This window comes from Bidens hawaiensis, unplaced genomic scaffold, assembly GCF_021521415.1.
Source record: "Bidens hawaiensis isolate Kalapana, Puna unplaced genomic scaffold, B.hawaiensis_p1.1 tig00000190_1, whole genome shotgun sequence".
NCBI lineage: Eukaryota > Viridiplantae > Streptophyta > Magnoliopsida > Asterales > Asteraceae > Bidens > Bidens hawaiensis.
The window spans coordinates 4,225,249-4,247,673 of NW_027491020.1; the positions used below are offsets into that span (position 1 = coordinate 4,225,249).

General features: G+C 39.3%; 1 protein-coding gene across 1 annotated transcript; it reads right to left on the reverse strand.

Moving 5' to 3' along the window:
• Positions 1–5,745: 5,745 nt before the first annotated feature.
• Positions 5,746–6,306, reverse strand: LOC143586612 (uncharacterized). Its single transcript, XM_077068137.1, has one exon. The coding sequence runs from the start codon at positions 6,304–6,306 to the stop codon at positions 5,746–5,748; it is 561 nt and encodes a 186-aa protein (XP_076924252.1).
• Between the last annotated feature and the right edge of the window lie 16,119 nt (positions 6,307–22,425).

Consider the following 22,425-nt stretch of genomic DNA (forward strand, 5'->3'; position numbering starts at 1 on the left):
TCAGAGATAGACATTCGGTTCAGATCTTTAGTCTTCTTGATAAAAGCAACATTCATATCCCAACTCTTTGGTAAAGAATTCACCAGCTTATTGTTTATCTCAGAGGTTGCTAGGTAAATACTTGTTGATCTCATTTCACTCACCAATGTTATGAACCTTTGGAGTTGATTTTCCAACGTTTCCCCCAAGACATGATTAAACAAGTTAAACTTTTGTCGCAACAAATCTTGGCGACTCCTTTTCATGTCTTCGTTTCCCTCAAACACTTCAATCAACGCCTCCCATAACTCTTTAGCATATTGCAGTTCTCTAAAGCCAAGGGAAATCTCAGGTGAGAGTGCCATGGTTAGAGTTGAAAGAGACTTTTCATCTTCCTCAACTTTAGCAAAGTCATCATCATCATACATGGAAACGGGCTTAACAACGATCTCAGTTGAGTTATCACGTTGATAGGTAATTCTTTGAGGCCCCCTAGCAATGCTTCTCAAAACTTTGGGATCTTTCATCTTAACGTACTTCTCAAAGCGAAATTTCCATTCACTAAAACCCTCATGGTACAACAGACGGGGTATACGAGTGGTGGTCCCCATGATGGAGTCGAGTTCTTGATGGAGTGAAGAGTTTGTTGAACCATTACCATTAGTTAATTGATCCATTAGTTCACAAATAGTTTCAGTCCAAGTCTTAAAGTCCAAGCAAAAAGGCCCAAACGAAACAAGTCAGGCTCAAACAGAATTCAAAGTCTACTAGGCCGAGAACAACAAAAGTCAGCCGAGAACTACAATAATTGACCAAGAACTAGCTTTAGCCGAAAACTTTGACAAGTCAACAGAGAGCAAGCTTGACAGAAAATTCAATGTGGATCGAAAACTCACACCTTTGACGAGAACAGCTTAATGATGGCCGAAAACACTTGTTTCAAGCCGAGAACAATCAAACTAGACAGAAAACTCTAGTCTTTTGGCCGAGAACTTGGAAGCTCAGCCGAGAACACTGATTTTACACAGAAAATCAGTCTAGATCGTAACACACTCCCGAGAAACAAGGGATTTGATTTGTTTCCAAACCAAAATCAATCTTTTACCAAAACAAGCAGATCCTTCAGCTCCGATCAGTGGCTCACCGGAAGTAACAATCCAACCACCAAGAAACACAATTTCTGAATCTTTGATATCACAATAACGAGCCTGAATAGGTCTAAGGCTCTGATACCAATTGTAAGTCCCGAATCTGGATCACTACATCTATGATATCAATAAACAAGTATTGGTGTGGAATTTCAATACTAAGTGATTCAAGAACATACAATAGCACAAATAAGTAACACAAAGATTGCTTCAAAACACACGTATTATTATACGTCGGGTGCTTAAGCACACCGATTACAACCTCGTCTAGTAAACAATTAGACGGAAAAGACTCACAAGTGAACGAACAACCTTAAATCCTATGCATTGCATCCTATATATAGGGAACCAATATAAGCTAGCCCAATCACCACTAAAAGCCTATATATAAGGGATCTCGGTTTACATAGGTGGCCGAACCCACATACATACTTAGCCCAAACACACATATAGACTAAGTACAAACCACTCTAATCTAGGCCCAACACAGTTGAAAAGAAAGAACACAGTTGAAAAGAAAGAGACTATGAATACATCGTAAATGTATACGGGTTAGCCCCGGAGTGGGAGCCGGAATTTCCGGCTGCAGGTTCAACTGCCAATAAGCCTCCGAAGGGGAAGATGGCTCTTTATGCCGAAGATTTTACGACTGGGAATCTTTGATTCCCCATCACAAGATTCCTTGGGATCATTCTTACAAGCTATGGGGTTCATATTTCTTAGATACATCCGTTCAGATTGATGAGGATATGTCATTTCGAGTTCTGTTGTCGTGCCAACAATTTGGTGCCTTCTGTTGACAAGTTTTCCGTTTTCTACAAGATGGCAAGCCGTGGTGGGTGGCTTAGCTAGTCAACCACTGGAAAAGGGGTTATTGGGACCGAGCCACCACGTAGCGCGTACTATTGGCACACATTCGGGAAGATGTTATTCCCTTCCTGATGGTTCATCGTTCTTCGAACAAGAGATTACCGGAGATACACACTGCTGCACATGCAAACCTCCCGTGGTATCATACCATGACCCGCACGCCAACTCCAATGCGTGCGGTAAGCGAGGATGCTCTAGTGCGTGCTGGCATGAGCTGCTTGTGGTCATTCCCGGAAGAAGAACCGTTCTACCGAAAACCTTATGAGAGTATGTTTGTGCTTTTATTTCTCGTGGATTTTGTTTGTGTGTTGACTATTTGATTACACAGGTGAGGGGTCAATCCTATGCGTGTTGTTAGATCGCGTGTTAGGGCTTATGTCACATCACCCTCGAGATCCTGAGGCGTTACCGTTTCTGGACCGCACCCCCGACAATTTTTTGTTTTCAACTGCTTTGCACCCGGAACCTGTGGTGTCTGAGGCCATTTTCACCAAAGGTGAGGGATTCTTGAACCCTCGCCCTCTATCGGTGCTCACTTCTAGCAGGGTGATCGTGCTTCTTATATCTAATGATGACTCATCACGCTGTGAAGAAGAAGAGTCATCCGTTGATACTAATGATGCTGATAGTATCATGAATGCTATTGCAGGTCTAAGCCGAAAGAGGAAACAACATCCTTCCTAGAGTAAGGTGACGGATGAGGTCAAGAATACCTCTGAGGTAGTTAAAGTGAGGATGAACACCCCACCTCTGATCCAGATGTTGTTGATGTTGATGCCCCCAAGCCGACTGGGAAAGGTAAGTCATGTTTATCTAAACCTCCCGTCCCCAAAAAATCGAAGAAGGTACGGCTAGGGGATCGCATCAACCTTGTTGCCTCTACGAAAGTTATTCCAAGTATTATACTTGATAGCTATTGTACTCTTAATTATGTTTCTGGAGTAGCATGTTCCTGATGAAGTGTATGTTTGCAGATTCTACTGAAGAGCATCCCAAGGGTCCATCGGACCAAGTGAAGGTATCTCTGCCTGCTTCTCCACCTGCATCACCACCCAAATCTACATTCGAGCCTCCGCCCAACTCTCCACCAAAAAATATTAGAGATACAATTATTTTGGAAGATACTCCTCCAGGCGAGGTGAGCAATAGGGTACTTCACAAATTTTTAAGAGCCTTATACCATTTCGCCTACCAACTCTCCTCCCCGTTTTTCAAATCAAGGAGGCCAGATGACTCTTTCTACCGGTCCTCAAGCGTCTTCATCTCAATTTTATGAAGACATGGGGCCCGCGGGATACTATGGCCAAACTAACCCTCACGAGGATCCACTGATACACCACTCGCACTGGTCTGTGCGTCAAGGCTCGATGTTTACTGACAGCGACGTTTGTCACAAATTCCTACAACAAGGAATTCCTCCTGCTGAGAGGCAACGCCAACGCGGGTGTCCTCGTTATGAATTGGGGAACTCTTTATCCTATAATCTGGCTAACGCAGTTTCCACCAGTTAAGAAATTTATCGAGACTGATTGGCCATGAGTGACACATGGGACGAATTGGAGAAGAGTGCCGCGTAGCCAAAAAGGAAGTGGATGATTACCGTGTGGCGGCCAATACTGCGAAGTGGCAGTTAAAAGATGTGGAGAAGGCCTTAGAAGCTGAGAAGGCCCGATAAGATGCTGCTGCTAAGGGATGGGAGGAGGCATGCAAGCATTAAAATGCCATCCTTGAAGCTTCCCGCGAGCAAACCCGTGCTAAGGATGGTGAGCTAATGCGTGATGATGAAGCTAAGGCAGCCTTGCAGAAGCAGGTAGATGAACATAATGATCTCATCTCTTCTTATCTAGAAGAGATAAAGACTTTGAAGGATGAGGCATCCGCAAAAGATGACCATATTTCCAAGCTTGCCGAGAACAACAGGCAACAGGCCTTGGACTGTGCTGAGCATGAAAATGGTTGATGTCTGAGGGGATCCCTCATGTAACATTTTCTTTCTTCTGATATTTTATATTAGAGGTATGAATTCGAATTGTTTTCTTATATTTCTTGTTCATAGGTTATTGAGCACATTTGAGACGGTGCTGAGCTTGGGGACTGTGTTGCGGAGTTACTTGTCGCATCATCCAAAGCTGGTGGTTTCCAAGAGGGCCTAAAATTTTCTAAAAAAAACGCCATGTTAAGGAGTTTGACTTACATGGCCAAGATACCGCAGAATTCTATGCTGAAAAGACTAAAACTTTCGACAACTTGACGTTCTTGATTCAAAAGGCGGTGGAAGAGTTGTTGACCAGGATGATGGTGTTGAAAAGCTAAAGGCGTATTTTGCGGTTGATCAAGAAAATGAGGATGTTGAAGATCCAGTCAATCCAGATGTAAATGATGATGATCAAGATCATCCTTTGTAGCTTTAGATTTTAGATTTGTCGTTCTTTTGAGCCTTCTGTATTATAAACTCTTATGTACCTGTCTTTTGAATAATACAACAAGCTTTTTATCCTTTTATACTTTTTTTGTAAATAATATAAGTGTTAGGATCTTCTTGTGTGTCAATAAAGGGTTACTACTCATTATCACGTTGTTTCGACCTGCGGGTTATTTCTGGCACGTAAGCCAAGAATTTGTTTGGTCCGCCGGTCGCTTCTGGCGAGTCACTTGTGGCACGCAGACCCAGATTAAAATTTAGTACCCACATATAGTATGTTGAAACTAATTGTTTTCTTTGATAGATATGGCACGCATGCCTATTTAGATTACATCATTTTTTTACTAACTATCTGGGCACACAGGCCAAAATTAAAAGTAATCCAAAGTACGATTTACATATAACATCTCTTCAATTGTGAAACATTCCAAGTTCTTGGGACTTCTGTTCCATATAATTTTCCAACTTGTAGGCACCTTTCGATAATACTTCTTTTACCATGTAAGGCCCTTCCCAAGTTGGGGCTAACTTGCCCGATGGATCCTGTCCCGATGCCTCGTTGTTGCGGAAGACAATATCTCCCGCATCAAAGTTACACTTTTGAACCCTGGAGTCATAATATTTCTGTAATTGACACTTGTAATTGTGCTCTAGGATGAGTGCTAATTCTCGTCTTTCCTCAAGGAGGTTGAGGTTCATCCGAAGTTCCTCTTCATTATTATTAGTGGAAAGCATTCGTGCGAATGGAACCCCTATTTAAGCCAGGATCATAGCCTCAGTGCCATATGTTAAACTGAATGGCGTCTCTGAATTACTCATCTTCTTCTAAGTATGGAAAGCTAGAGCACATGGGGTAGTTCATCTACCCATCCCGTTAGTTTGGTAACCAGTCTTGCCTTAATTCCATCTTTAATGGTTCGATTGACCCTTTCGACCTGACCATTGGCCTGCGGGTGGGCTACAGATATGAATACTTGAGTGATCTGAAGTTCTTTCAGCCATGCTTGAAGCCCACCATCCGCTAAATGGGTTCCATTTTCACTGATCAATTCTTGCGGTAGGCCGAAACGGAAAATGATGAACTCCCACAAAATTTCTTGACACTGGCCGCAGTAATGGAAGCAACTGGCTTGGCCTCCACCCACTTAGTGAGTAATCGATTGCCACAATCAAGAATTTGACACGTCCCGGGGCTTCAGGGAACGGAGCCATGGTATCAATTGCCCACTTCTAGAACGGCCATGCCGATGTTACCGGCACTAACTCAGTTTTTGGTCTTAGGGTATTGGGAGCATGGCGCTGACATGAATCACACTTTCTGATTTCTTATACTGCGTCCATATGCATTCCCAGCCAATAGTACCCCACATTCATGAGTTTGGCCACAACCATTCTTGGACCCACGTGAAAACCACAAATGCCCTCATGGATTTCCCTAATCAAATAGTTTGCATCCTCGGCATCCACGCATCTCAAGAGTGGACCGAGGAAGGATCTGTGATACAAAACACCATCTCGTACTTGATAGTTTAGGCCTTTGTGTCTGATCTTCCGGGCCGCTAATTTTTCTTCCGGGAGTACTCCTAATGTTAGGTATGCTACAACTGGTGTCATCCGTGATTCGACACCAATTTGTATGACCAACACCTGATGTTGCGGGACAGAAGGACGATCGAGGACTTCAATGCAAATGTCTTTCGCAAAATATTCAAAATATTTTGAAGCTAACTTTCTAAGAGCATCCGCTGACTTGTTTTCACTTCTTTTGATGTGGATGACTTTACAAGATGAGAATTGAACAATCAAATCTTTTGCTTGCGAGAGGTATGAAGCCATCACCTCATTTTTTGCCTCGTAAGTTCCCTTAATCTGTCCAGCAATCAGCATTGAGCCTACCCGGGCTTCTAAATACTTTACCCCAAGTTTTTAGACTATCCGCATGCCTGCTGAAAAAGCTTCATACTCTGCCTCGTTGTTGGTACTTTTGAAGTCCAAATTTATGGCATAAGTAAATTCGTGGCCTTCGGGATTAACCAATATGAGGCCTGTGCCTGATACTTCGTTACTTGAAACTCCATCTGTGAATAGTGACCAAATCTGGTCTAGCTCAGGGGGTATCAGAGTTCATTGTTCAATCAGGCACTCTTCTTCTTTGTTCTGCGGAACTTCTGTGACGAAAACCGCTAACACTTGTGTAACAACTCGGGTTTTCGAACCTATACGTTTACTCGACTCGGTTCAGTGCTCAGATTATTTTTTTATTGAATACGTTAACCTTTTTAATCAGTCAAAACATATTTATACTCAATGAGACGAACGGGTGTTTGTCTTAACGAGTCAATAAATGTCTATATGAGATCATGCAATCTCTAAAACGTTATAATACAAAGTAGAGAATAAAATCAACTCAGACCGAATACGCATGTGTCTGGATCCAAACATAACTGTTAAAGCCCAATCAATCAATCAAAGGCAATGAAGCCGCGGGCTGCAACGGTCATGACTAGTTCTCAGTTCAGGGCCGTTCGGCTAGGGGAATACCGTTATGTGTGTAGGGCAGTGGTACATATACCGGAAGTAGAAATGCTTCCGCTGAGGTTGTCAAGAAAACTAAGTTTGTATTGTAATCGTCATTCAAAATGTTTTATTGAGTCATACATGTTCACCAGCATATAGCTGACGTATTTTTCCAACCCATTGCAGGTAATTAAGCATAAATAGCATTAACAAGGATTGGATTCTTAATAAAGATAGAAGCGCGTACAAGATGGCTCCGTGTTTTATAATTATAAATCCTTGTAATATGAAACATATCTTTTGTAAACTAATACTCGGGTATCTAATCCCCTAGTAAAATTTCAATGTAAACTAATATTATATTCAAATCTAAAGTCTTCCGCTAAAATTAACCCATAAACTCTGATATATTTACAAAACAGGTACCAACTTGTGGTCACATGCCTAGGCCCTAAGTCGGGGTGTGACATATTAGTTTGATACATTATTGTTTTGTTTGAATATTGTATGGATTTTGTTTTATATGAAATTTAATTAATAGATATTAAAACATATATTATTACTTGGTAGTAACCTTTGAAAAGCTGCGAGCAATTAGTTACGCCCCGGCATTTCCGCCGTAGGTTGGGGTGTGACAATTTGACCTTTGATCGCGGGCCTAGGTATGTATTCAATCGAATGTTTACCCGGTTCTATTGCCCATTTTGCCAACCTTCCGGATAATTCCAGTTTACTTAGCACGTTCTTCAATTTGTACTATGTCAGCACATTGATTGGGTGCCCTTGAAAGTATCTACGAAGGCGCCTGGCGGCATAGACCAGTGTCAACACTAGTTTTTCAAGCATTGAATATCTAGTCTCTGGGTCCGTCAACGTCCTGCTGACATAGTAAATCGGTGTTTGAAGATTTTTCTATCTGTTAGCAGCACGGCTCCAATGGCAATATCAGATGCTGATAAGTGTAACGTCAGTGGCTCTCCCGCATGCGGTGCTGTTAGGGTAGGCAATTCCATTAAGCATTTCTTGACCTCTGTAAACGCTTGTTCCGCTTCTGCGGTCCATTTGAAATGCGCTTTCTTCAAACAGTTCATCAGGGTTGACACAAAAGGAAAAGACTTAGCCGTGTGATTGCTAAAAATCTGTTCAAAGCAACAAGTCTTCCATTAAGTGTTTGCACCTCTTTGAGGGAAGAATGTGAGGGCATGCGGGTGACTGCCTGGACCTTGTCCAGATTTGCCTTAAAACCTGCGCTCGTGACAATTACACCCAAGAATTTCCCTTCCTCCATCCCAAAGGAACACTTGTTGGGATTGAGCTGCATATTGATCTTCCTCAGAGTATCAAACGTTTTTTCTATATCTCATAACATCTGATCCTCTTTGACGCTTTTTATAACCAAATCATCCATGTATACTTCCAAATTTTGCCTAATTTGACCCTTGAAGGCTTCATCCATCAAACACTGATACGTAGCATCCGCTTTTTTTAGTCCAAAGGACATCATTTTGTAACAAATTGTGCCTTGGTCAGTGCGGAGTGTCGTTTTGTCCTCATCATCTGCCGCCATGAGGATCTGGTGATAGCCTTTATAGGCGTCAAGGAAACATTTGAATTTGAACGAGGCTACCACATCAACCTTTAAGTCAATTTTCGGCAGTGGATAACAGTCCTTCGGGCACGCTTTGTTTAGATCCTTGAAATCAATACACATCCGCCATGTCCCGTTGCTTTTTGGAACAATAACCGGATTTGCAACCCATGTTTGGTACTAGATTTCACGGATCATTCCAGCATTTAACATATCTTGGACTTGTTCATTCATGGCCTTGGTTTGCTCGGGGCCCATCTTTCGTTTTTTCTAAACAATTGGCGTGAACGCCAGATTCACCCGCAGTTTGTGTTCCGCGATCCTCCACGGGACACCAGTCATGTCAGCAGGTTGCCAAGCAAAAATGTCCATGTTTTTTGTTAACAACTGTTTCAAAAAACGTCCTCACTATTTCGGAGACAGCAGGTCCGATCATGACCGTTTGATCCGGAAACTTTTTTTTCAATACCCACTTCTCTGACTCAGTTCTTTCTGTTTGCTTAGGTACCTTACTCGGTTTGGAGCTTTCTGTCGCGAAGCAATGTCTGTTGATGTATATGATTACCACTCCGGTGCGAGTTGGAAATCCTACCGCACCATGAGCCGTGGACGGATGAGCATTGGAATCTCCTATTGCTTCGCGACCCAGAATGATATCATGCTTTGACTTAGCCGGTAAAACCAGGAATTCAACATCCTCAGTTCGTGAGTGAATTCCATCACTAAGTGTAACATGAAAGGATATCACCCCACGCGGGTGCATCACTTCACCCCCAAAAGCAGACATAGGTGCGTGAATTGGCTTCAGCCTCACCTTGTCTTCCTCGTCATGTTACTCAAAACGTTGTTCGTACATAATATCTGACGTGCTTCCAGTATCAAAGAAGACATAATGTGAACGGTAATGACCTATCAGAGCAGTCATTATCAGCGGGTTGTTGATACATGGACCTCCTTTGACCCGCGGAAAAATTACGGGCATGCTCTTCCATTCTTCCTCATCAATTTCTTGCCTTTTATTACCACATATCTGCCCTCCTTGTATCATATGAACATTCAAATCCCTGGCCTGCTTTTTAGGCAAGCCTTGATTGTCTTGTGCGGAAGCAAGGTTTCAAAAGTCGCTAGGCGGACCCTAGGCGGTCAACTGGTAGTTGGGTATACTCGGAGTACTCGGAAATGGTAAATATAAAGAAAATTAAGTTTTGGATACTATATAAATGTCAAATATCATAAGGCTAATATTTATAACCAAATAAGTGAATATCAATATAAAAAGATAAATGCATTTATAAATACTAAATTATTCTAAAATTAGATAATCAATAGTTAAAAAAGGGATATTCCTTTTTTAATATTATACAAACATGAATTATGTTTTATTTTTTAAGTAAAAGATCGGCCCAAGTTGACCGACTAGATATGATTCTAACTGAGGTTGATCATCTTAGATCGATTCCTAGTAACTAGGTGGAGTTAAAGAAACTCCCCTCGGCGGCATACCTTGTAGCGAGTACTCGGGGAGTACTCGGCCTTGTAGACCTACTTTTACAGCATTGTGTGGAAGCCTTGTTAGATCCTTGTCTCATATTCTTGACCAAGTGTTATAAATTTCCGAACTTGACTGCTGCTTCAATTTCGTTCCTCAAGGTTACACACTCATCTGTGTTATGACCGATATCGTCATGGAACGTTCAATGCTTATTAGTGCACGGTTTTGGTGTCCGTAGCAATTGAATAAGTTATAAATAGTCTAGATTGTATATTTATTGTAAAATGGCCATTCGCTATGGTTTGTATAACGAATGGGTTCATTCGTTAGTTAACTAGGCTATTCGTTAAGTTATTACCATTCGTTATGAAGGCATAACGAATGGTGTCTCATTCGTTACTAAAATATAACGAATGAGGCTAACTTAACGAATGGAACTTTGGCCTATAAATAGGTAGCTCACGTTCAAAATTGTGAGAGAGAGAGAGAGAGATCCTAGTCTAAGTTATTCTCTCCATAACTTATTATTCTCTGTAATGTATTTCTCTCTAAGTTAACAATAAAGTAATACTTAACGTATCGATCTTGTCACACCCTGACCAAAGGCGGCGGAACATGCCGTGGCGTAACGTATCGATTGGACAGTAGCTCAAAAGAAACTAATTAAAGCGACAATGAATATTTAATTTCATTAACATTAAACACGTACACAAATTCAATAATTATAACAATTACATCATATTCTTGTATGTTGAATAATATCCTACGGTCAAACTATTGTCTTCCAACTTGAATAACATCAACTACTTGTACTTGTAACATGTATGAAAATAGAGTTTGTCAACACGAATGTTGGTGATAATGCATAAGTTTTAGTTTTATATATATAGAGATAAATCACAATTCATATGTAAATGATGAGTATTACAATTCCTATGAAAATGTAAACAACTAAATAGATGTTGACTCGTTCTTATTGATACGAAATCAAAGTACTTGGGTAAATGTATGATCATACTAGATGAGGATGAGATACCAACCACCAAACATAAAATAAACAATTAAGCACATAGAGCATGCAATAATCACACATAAACATATATTGAATTGTGTTATGAATAGATAAGTAAATAAAGTTGAGTAATTTAAATAGGGTATACATGCCACCCCCAAAATTTAAAAGATGAAAAAGTGGGATATGCAAACTCACCTTTGAGATTAAAGCCAAACTTGAAATGACAACCAAAAGCACGTTAAAGAAAATGAACAATCGAACCTCGCGAACTATAAATAAGCAAAATATAATAATTAAAGACTAACTAATGGGATTGGAAAGTTTAAAGTTTAAAGAATACTAAATCTAATGTATAAATATCAAGATAAAAACAAGGAAAAGATCAAAAAGGAAGATGAAATACAAAATTAGTTTTTGGACAGCAAACTATTCTGTTTTGTTTAAGGTATTTAAAATATCAAACAATTTTATTATAAACCAAGACTTTCCATTTCCATTCTACTAAACTAGAATGTTTTGAACTTTCATTTAGAAAAGTTTTGCAAATTCGTAACCTAAATAGGCCAAAACAGCCATGTAAATCAGAGGGTACGAATATGCGCATTGTTTTTAGAATATTTATTGCGAATTCATAGAAATGAATTAAAATGCCTAAATATAGTTTTTAGAACCGTATTTCATTGAAGTATATCATAGAATTTGGTGTTACACTTTTTCAGTTTGTTATAAACAAGATATGCCTCTTTCTTTGACGGCTATATCTAATGTCAAAATTGAAATATTGTTAAAAGCAATATTCTAACGATTTCGAAAAGGATTTTGATGAAATAAAATTATGGACTTTTTTGGATATGATAATATAACATTTATTAGCATATATCATCAAAAATCCTTGGGTCCTTTGAACAAAAAAGTAATGATTCAAAACAGAAATAAAGATGTAAGAATGTTTCAAGTTTGACTTTCGTGTAATCGATCATCTCCTTGTGTTCTTTGTCTCATCCACCCTATACACCATGGTGTATGGATTATGTGGATTCCTAGACATGATTGTGTTATGGTCATATGACCATTTGATTAACTAGTATGAACAAGAATTTAAAATAAATAGAAATAAGATGAAGAAGACTTGAATAAATAAAACCCTACCTTCGAAATGGAAAAAAAATAATCTCTTGAAATTGTCAAATAGTGGTGCAAGAATGAAAGGGGTGGGAGTGAGTTATTATATATACTAAAACAAGGAGGTTATTCTTTAGAATGTATTAACGATAAAATTGATTAGGAGAGTGATTTGGGGGAGGAGGTTTCACCAAAATTTGAATGGTGTAGGAAAATATTTTTCATCTTTTAAAAATAAATAACTTTAGGTAAAAATAAATGTGACATAAATAAATGTGACATAACTAGATTAAAATGATGTACTTTGGTCATGCATCAATAATGTTATTTATGTGATATTTGAATAAAGAAAAAATCATGAGTGTTATAATTTTTATTTATATACATATTAGTAATGATTAATATTATAAAATAACTTTAGGAAAGAAAAACTATTACGTATGAAATATGTAACATATGGGATATGTATGATTAACTGAATCACATCGAAATTTTAAACAAGTCGGGTTTTCGGGTCCGAAAATTGACGAATGTTACAGATCTTGTGTTGATGTATCGGGTTAGCGGCTAGATCTGAGCTCAATAGCGTTTCAATAATGCTTTTTGGGATTGAGGAATGTTCTCTTCATGATCGGCTGAGGCTTTTTGAATTTCACATTCTCAGTGGTCAAATTTTTGAGGGAGTCTTTATCGGCGGAATCCAACGGTTGGTACTTTGCGTTGAAGCACCCGTCTTATTTTTGTTACCAATTAGTGACCTTGCATCAAATTGCTTCGATGTATCTGCAGAAGGTTGGAGACGTGACAAAATTGATCCATTGGCTTGTCTATTTGTCCGCGGATTCTGAAACTCCACATTTGGCAACTGTTTAGGGCTTTCTGACCGTAAGGTTTTTTAAGTCCTTGCAAACAACTTTGCGGCAGTCATTATCTCATCCCATGCTTTCGGCATTCCATCATTGCCAGTCAAGCAGTGGATAAGAGCGTTACTTCGCACATTCTTGAGGAATGCTCCCCTCAACATGTCCTCACTGATTCCCCCGATGTTCAAGCTTTGTTACGATCTTGTCATCTAGCTTGTTCCTCAGAAGACCTCTTAGGGGGTGTTTGGGATTGCTTCTTGAAATTGCTTGTGGCTTTTTGGATAGGCAAAATATCCAAAATGCCCCTCCAAAAGCACCTAAAAGATCAGGTTTTAGGTGCTTTTGGAGGGGCATTTTGGATATTTTGCCTATCCAAAAAGTCATAAGCAATTTTAATAAGCAATCTCAAACATGCTCTTAGAGAATCTCTCTGTCTGGAGGTTGTCACGCATCTGGATCCTCCGAACTGTTGGAAGAGGAGATGGAGATCTCTTGGGAGTCTCATCATAAGCCAAAGTGTGGGCGTGGATTCGCTCTTTACGAATCATGTGCTCGTATTCAGCTAAGGCATTCTCTTGCTGAATGCATAACCAGTCTTTGGGAGATTGAATCCCTCCAGATCTGGAGTTACGACGGTGAGACCTCACCGGTTCGGAATTATTGGATCTGTCTTCCAAACCCAATTCCGTGCGAGCCCGACGATTCTCCACCGTAACATGTCCTAAGTCTCCCGGAGTTGAACTCCCAGGTGCTTCAACATCATTAGTATGCCTAACTGTCGCCGGAGTTCCCGTCGGCCCTTGGAGAGATTGACTCATATCGTTCGTAACAACAAAAACTTTTACAATTCTAGCACAAACACGGATGGCGCCAATGAAGAAACACGGATCTAATCCCCAAAGGGCCTAGATCCAATGAGTCCACAGGGTACGGGTCAAACAATTACCAAACAACGATACAAGTCTAATCTCCCAAGTCCAATGACGAAAACCTGCAAAACAACCACCGTGAGCTCGTTACGGGAAAGACAAGAGGTGGGGGGTCTTCCCGTAACCACCCTCCGGCGTGGGAATAAGTGTAACACCCCGCAACCGCAGCGGAAACGTAAACGGGATGCGACAGACACCTCTGATATCAACCACATTGTTTATAAAGAAAACTGAATGCATTAATATACTTCAAAATTACATTATCTCATCTTTCATTTCCGTCTAGGTGATACACACATCATACAATACGATTCGTAATTCTATATGTTATAATGTATCCTAACATCCCGCACACAAATCTTACACACATCAAGCACTTAGCACGTAAGCAATCACTTCATCTAATTTGTACCTGAAAAGCATGTGAGAAAACGGGTCAACTACGAATAGTTGGTGAGTTTCACAATTCGAGTAAACCATGATATATCAATATCAAAATATAATATTATCGATGTAATTATGCTGAGCCCACAAGTGAAACCTCTGTTAACCAGAACACTTCCAATAACCTCTGGAGACACTGTTAACCCAGAAACACATTTAATAACCTCTGGGGACACTGTTAACCCAGAAACACGTTTAATAACCTCTGGGGACACTGTTAACCCAGAAACACATCTAATAACCTCTGGGGACACTGTTAACCCAGAAACACATTTAATACCCTCTGGGGACACTGTTAACCCAGAAACCCATTTAATAACCTCTGGGGACACTGTTAACCCAGAACACTGTTTCGGGCCTTACAATATTAACAACTCTGACAATTACCATCTTAGTACATTTCCGTACGATTCCCGTACAATAAACAATATATATAAATCCACGCAAATCCATGCGTTCAGTATGTACTTAAATATTTAAATAATATCATGCTTTCCGCCCCGGGAAAATATTTAAAACAGTTCAGTAAAAAGGGGCTCGTGAAACTCACCTTAGCACATGCAAGCAGGTAACAACAATCATTATCAGTTAACATGTCCAATCTGTAATATGATCCCTACGATCGTTACTATACACTCATTATTAATATAACTTTAACCAAGTTAACCGGTACATCTGGGGGCACTGTTAACCCAGCACTGTACCTGTTCTGGGGGCAAGGTTAACCCAGAAACACTTCTCCGGACTCAGATTGTGATGTCGTTTAGAGTTCCATGGTCACAACTACTATTAGTTGTTTTTCTCGTTTTGCGTGCCTAGCACGGTTATCCGTTTTTATGTTTCAAAAAAATGAGTTTGGTCACACACGACCCGAAAATAGTCGTTGACTGATAATTTAATTAAAGATGTGAAATTATAGCTCGGTTTAGACGTCCCGATTGGCCGCGGGACCCGTTTCCGTCTTTGGCGTACCGGAAACTGTTAAAATAGGTTAAAATTACTCAAATCATCCGAATTATTTTCGGATGATTTATTTTTACTTGTCTAACTCATTTATATAAAAATAGCTCATTTTTAGGGTTTTTATACACTAGTCAGCTTGCTTATGCGAACTTTACCGGTTTACGCGTTTTAACTTTAAAAGTTTGATAATTAGCACGATTAATTATCCGTTTACTCTCGGATCTTGAAATTTTGCCCAAATCACTTTTTAACAGTGGGGAATTTTATAAAAATATTTCCAGAATTAATTCTTATATTTAAAATTTATTTATCTATTTTTAAACACCATTTAAACACTAAATATGTCGTAAATACCAAACGATCTTAGAAAAATCCCAAATTTTTCCTGGATGTCCCCTGCCATCCACATAGTCCCCTGTAATTTTTCCAGAACCAAAATCTTCTTTTACATCCCCTTTTTACCAAAGCCGAGCTAGAAATCCCTAGAACTCGTTTAACCGAAAAGCCTACTTAGACTTCTCCAACGGACCTCAAATTTTTTGTGTGACTTATACATGATATGAAAAGCTTATCTGCAATTTTCCATAATTTTTCATGATATTTAACTATTTTTCACCATTTTTTGCCAAAACTGAGCATTAAATTCACCAAATATTCATCATTTATCCAAAAATTACCAAAAGTTCACAGAACTCTTACTTTCATGTGTAGAACATCCCTGAAAAATTTCATGACCTAACTCTAAACGACCAACAATCTGTCCAAAAACACATACACCGACATAAACCGAATATACCTTTCGTTTTCCGCCACTACAAGCTACAAACTCGTCTTTCCGTCTTATCTACCACTAAACACAGAGCCTACAAACAACATACCACAATACCAAGCAAGTTACACTCACGATCAAGCCATTTCTTTCATGGTTACGGTTATGATACCAAAACAAAGATTTAACAGTAAAAATTCGTTTTTGACTCTTTTAACTCCTTTCTTGGACCAAGATCCCTTGTATAACTTGTATACATCACTTGATCATGCAAGAATCGGTTTCATCTCGGGTTTTCACCCATTTTTCCCTTGAAACCTCATTTTCTCAAGATTTTGGAATTAAAAACCAAGATTAAACCATAATAACATGTTTATACCTTATGATTCTTGCTTAAAAACTTGGGTTTTTGGATGAATGTTAAAGAGTGTTGAGAGAAATGTGGAGTTGGAGTGTTAAAAAAAGAAAATGATATGTGTGTGTGCACCAAATGGACCGATCGGTCCATGAATGGTGTGGGGTGGGGCCCACATCTCAAACCTTGGCCACACATTTGGATTGTGTAATCCGGATAATGTTGTGGATAATCTGGTTCAGTTTGTTTTTCGGTTAAACACTTAATTCGGCTTAAAACGAGGCTAAAACGGTCGTTTTTCGGCTTAAAAATAAAATTTATATAAAACCGATTTAAAAACTTTAAAAACTTAAACCCTGACATTTATTGACTCAACACATCATATTGTCGGTCATTGTGCATCTTTTTCGGCTTGATCGATCTTCTCTTGCTTGGTTTGATGTTAAAGGTTTCGTTTATCGTACCGACGTACCAATAAATCGAAATCCTTTTCCTGTGCTATAATTCACTTATCCCGTAACCTTAATACTTCGTAAACCTTACTAAACATCATATATTTCGTCTATAATGTAATCCCCGATTCATTCGGGTTTCAATAACTAGCGATAGTTTGATCGCATATTCAATACAGTGAATTATATATTCACGTACAATCAATACAATGAACCATGTATTCTCGTATAATTACCATGGTAACTCATGTGCCCGACATTACATATGACGTAACTAACGTCTACCGGTTAGGGTATACCTGGTTTCGTCGGAATCGTTACATTCTCCCCCCGTTAAGAAATTTCGTCCTCGAAATTTTACACGCCCACTATCTCCTTTCGAGAGAAAGGTGGGGGTTTTTCCTTCAGAATTCACCCTCGCGTTACCTAGTATAATCTGGTCCTCCCTGTGAATTCCACTTAATCTTAATTAATAAAGCTTGGTATGTCCAAACTGTTTAGTTTTCCCGTCTACTAACTCTACGGAATTAGTTATGATATCAAGCATGTCTTCTATAAGTACCTCTATTACTAGTACTTTCGTTGCCTCATCGCTTAGGCACTTTTCAATCCGTATACATGGCAAAATATCCTGTATAGTACTTAGCCCCTAGAGTACTTTAATCGATAAAATAAATGACCAACCATGGAGATAGTTCTCATGGGGTCCAATTTATTAAGAAGCTATTTTCGGTTTTGCCAAACCTCATATCACCTCTCTCTAAGGTGATGCCTTAAAATGCCTTGTCACCTCTATTCAGGGACAATGGTTTCCTTTGAAAGTTGGCATAAACCCTTTGCCAATCACGCGCTGCTTTCAACTTGTCTTAAATATTATAAATCCGATTGGTTGCTTCTCGAATCAATTCAAATCTTATGGCTTGATTGACGCCCATTTTCAATTTAACAAATTGGTGATAATTACTTCACCCATAAAAAGCTTCAAGCTCTCGATGCTTCCTTCCCCGCCTTCCAATAATGGAAGTAGGATGACTATTTTGATCTGAGATAATTGAAAATGGCACTCCACGACGAGATACCATTTCACCATCAGGAATTTGGGCGAGAATTCATTGTGGTAAACGTCATAGATTGGAATGAAATGCGAGGATGGGTTAATCGATCCGCGATTACCCAATTGTCCTCATGCCTTTGATATATCTTGGGAATTCGCGTCCCGAAATCCAATGTAATTTATTCCTACTATCATTGGCGAATTTTCTGTTCGTTGTGGCGTTCCCAAGGGTTTTCGGTATGTAGCCTTATCTCTTGCACAACTTAAATATTCACCAACATACGTAACCATATCTCTCTCCAAACTCAGCCGTTAATAAAATCCTTTCAGATATTCGTATCATCAATAGTCTAATCCGATCCCGGATGTATGGAATATTTCGATCTATGCGCTTCGTCCATGATTACTTCACGAAGGTCATGGAGGGTCGGGATCCAAACCCGATCTTTGAAATAGAGAATTCCGTCCACGCGCTGTTCGAAATTCTTCTCGTTGCCGTAAAGTTCCTCCTTTTCCAATTGTTCCTCTTTCAACGTCTCACGTTGAGCGACTCGAATCAGGTCCGAAAGATTCGACTAGACTATCATCCCCAGTGCTCGCACTCGCAATGGCTTAACCCGATCTTCGTTGCCTCATATTCAGTTCCTTCTGATCAAATATGTGCTGCAAACTTTTATGATCGGTGAAGATGGTGCACTTCGTATCGTAGAGACAATGTCTCCACATTTTAAGTGCGTAGATAACCGCTCCCAGTTCTAAGTCGTGAGTAGTGTAATTTTACTCGTGTACTTTTAACTGTCGGGAAGCATAGGCTATAACCTTAATATACTGCGTCAACACGCATCCTAACCCTTTACGCGATGCGTCACAATACGCGAGAAAACCATCGTCTCCATCGGGGAGACATAAAATCGGCGCTTGGCACAATTTTAATGGTTTCTATCTTATTTGGATCTTTGTGAAATCTTTGTTACTTTACAACATGACCAAGGGATTATACCTTCTTTATTCAAAATCACATTTCGAAAACTTCACGTACAACTCCTCTTGCTTTAACACTTCCACAATTTTCCTTAACCGTCGTTCGTGCTCTTCTTTACGTTGCGAATATATCAAAATATCATCAATGAATGCCATGACACGTTTGTCAAAATAAAGTTTACAGACTCGGTTCATGAGGTCCATGAATACTGCCGGCGCATTTGTTAGCCTGAAAGGCATAACTAAGAATTCATAATGGCCGTAACGAGTCCGAAACGCTGTTGTTGCAACGTCCTCCTCTTGGATTTTTTTTTTTTTTTTATTTGGTGATAACTATATCTAAGATCAATTTTCTAAAAATAAATCGCCCCTTGCAGTTGGTTAAATAGATCATTTACTTCGAAGAAGTGAATACCTATTCTTGATCGTCATTTTATTCAATTCTCTCTAATCAATACATATCCTAACACTTCAGTCCTTCATTTCCCAAATAACACTGGTGCACCCCATGGTGACTAACTAGGTCGTATGAAACCTTGTCCAATAATTCTTGCATTTCAGTTGGTGCAAGTCGGTAAGATGCTTTAGCAACAGGGCCAGCTTGAGGTATTAAATCGATTCTAAATTCGACCTGTCGGGTTGGCGGTAATCCAGGAAGTTCTTCTGGGAAAACTTGTGGAAATTCGCATACCATAGGGATATCTTCTATATGTTTTCTTTTAAATACTTTGGCAATCGCGTTTGTTAAATACACCACGTCTTCTTGTCGTAAATATTATAACATCTCAAGATGAGATTAGAGTGGTAACATAATACCGTACACTTTTCTCTGTATCAAATCGCTTCATCGTCCGAAGGAGATCTTCTAATTATCTTCTTTTCATATTTGATTTCAGCTTCATGTTGAGTTAGCCAATCCATGCTAACTATTACGTCAAAACTTCTTTACTCTACTGGTCGTAGGTCAATAAGGAAAGGTTAATCGTTCGGAATAATAGGACAATTCCGAACAATTTAGTTAACCATTAGGGATTTACCGTTAGTGATTCTACAGTATAGGGTTCTATAGTTTCACTAATCGGTATCTTTCCAAAGGGTAGGAGATTAACAGGAATTAACTACTATCGACGACCGTAAAAATATCACTGGTGCCTATTGATTTGAAATTACAACATACTTAATACCACCTTTGGATCATGACGTGCTTCATTCGAATTACTCCCATAAGTACGGCTCCTTGCTTGATCAGAGGTTGATGCTTGTCATGAGGTTCGTCTTCCAACGACACCTTGGTTCAACCTTGGGCAATTTCTCTTGAAACATTCTGTATTGCCACATTCATAGCAAGTACCACTGTTTGGCATCCTTTGATTTCTTTGGATGGATTGTTATTGAAGCTGTTGGTTCGGAGTAGTTGTACACGAATGGGTTGGGGTCGCCGGTTCACATGGCTTCAATTGGTTCTACAATTGGGGCATTACGTCCATCTTTACCACACCTGTGGCCTACCATCACTCGACATTCTTCTTTCTGCCGATAACCATATTTTCCACATTTAGGGAAGGACCTTTATCATTTCTCTTCTTCAACACTCGACGTCTCACCTAACGTCCTGCCAGTCCGCTTCCCATAGAGTCAAATATATCAATGCTGGCTTGTGACACAACCCTTCCGAAGGTTGTATGTTTTACAGGATTGACTATACTCGTTATCGATGGAGTTAGTCCCCGATATAGCGCTCACTTCGCTTAGTTTCAGGAGTAATTAGCCATGTTATCAGACATGACAATTCCTTCAAACGATTAGCGTGTTCTAAGTGATCAGCACACAACATTTCTATCTTCCATAGCTCAGTTTCCAACTCTGAACTCAATTACTCGAATAAAAGTGCTCTAGCACAAGAATTTTAAATTCTGACCATATCATCTGAGTAAGAATTTTCTAACTATAATTTTGTACCATCGTGTTCCATCACGATACAACATAATCTACCAACATATCTGTAGCATATTTCACTACACAATGTTCTAGACTTTTACCAAAATCCTTAACCATTTCGATCTTTTCTATCCACTCGCTAATCTATTCCTCCCTTTACTATCAGTAAACTATTGATAATTTCCTTAACACAACCAACAAACATATCCTTCATACCGGATCTAATTCATTACGACTACTATTCATGTTTAGTTTATAACTAATACTTGTAGTCATAATAGCATCCGGTGGGACATTATCACTCTTAGTAATACCACTAAGAATTGAAATATTCCTATTCATGTGATTGCTCGATCTATAATTCTGCGATCACATTCGCATCAACACTAGCAGTGATCTGTGATACGACATTCGGTATCATCATCTGCTATCTTTGAGCAATCAACTGAATCATATCAATCTCCATCATTGGAGTTACTCTTTTTATGTCATTCTGCCGTACTCATCCCGTACGCAGTAATCAATACTAAACTCACCGTATAGCTTGTCACCAGCTCAATCATAACAGCAGGTACACATACACACCAAATATTATCATACATATTACACATATCAGTATCTAATATATATGTCCCACAAATATAATAACATATGGACTCAACCTGACGTCGGTTAACATTCAAATATGTTTCATAACCCTTGTCACCAACTAACGTATAGATCTTTCTCAACAAAGATTAATGTTTAACAGGCTTGATTTCAATATCCTTCTGCATGTCATCATAACCGATACATGCTCACAGTGAGCACCAAACGATTACATACCACGGAGTTATAATATCCGTGTCCATTCGTACATTCGGCATACACGGTATACCACCTACGAACGAATAACCAACTATGCTCTAATGGTTCCAACACTTCTTTGTGTATGGTTAATCATTCTATTCGAGTATATATGGGTATAGGCATCTAACGGATGTAAGGTTAACATAGGGAGTTGCAAGGTTCAAGGTAATCGCGCAACATGGGTTGCCTTCAAATATTATTAATTACTATTATGGGAATCTCTATCACTTGCTCAGTCAGTGTCCTCAGGCGTTCTAGGTTCTTTGAAATCGGTAATTCTCGATCTGGAGGTGGTATGACTCATATGTTTGAGAGTGAGAAATACATATATATTTCTATATATTATTTTTATTTGCTGATTTATTATCAAATTTATTATTACTATTATTTTATTTATTTATTTACCTTAATGGAATAAGAATGGGTTCAGGTACGAATCCGTCCGTACGTGAGGGTCAACGGTTCGGGTGAACATCTGGGGTTATTAGGATATACGGTACCGGTGTTGGTAGGGTAAGGGATTCATCAATTTTGGTTGGAAGTGACGGTTACTAGATATTTCTGGTTAATGTCAAACGGGAGATCTAACTTGGTACTATCATAATTATGACCCGATAAGTCAGACTCATCGTCAACCGATGCTCTTAGAAATTTCGGCATCCTCGGTACTTTTAT

Bases quoted from the DNA above. Each gene is read 5' to 3' on its own strand.
- LOC143586612 (XM_077068137.1), bottom strand. From the start codon at position 6,306: ATGCTGATTGCTGGACAGATTAAGGGAACTTACGAGGCAAAAAATGAG.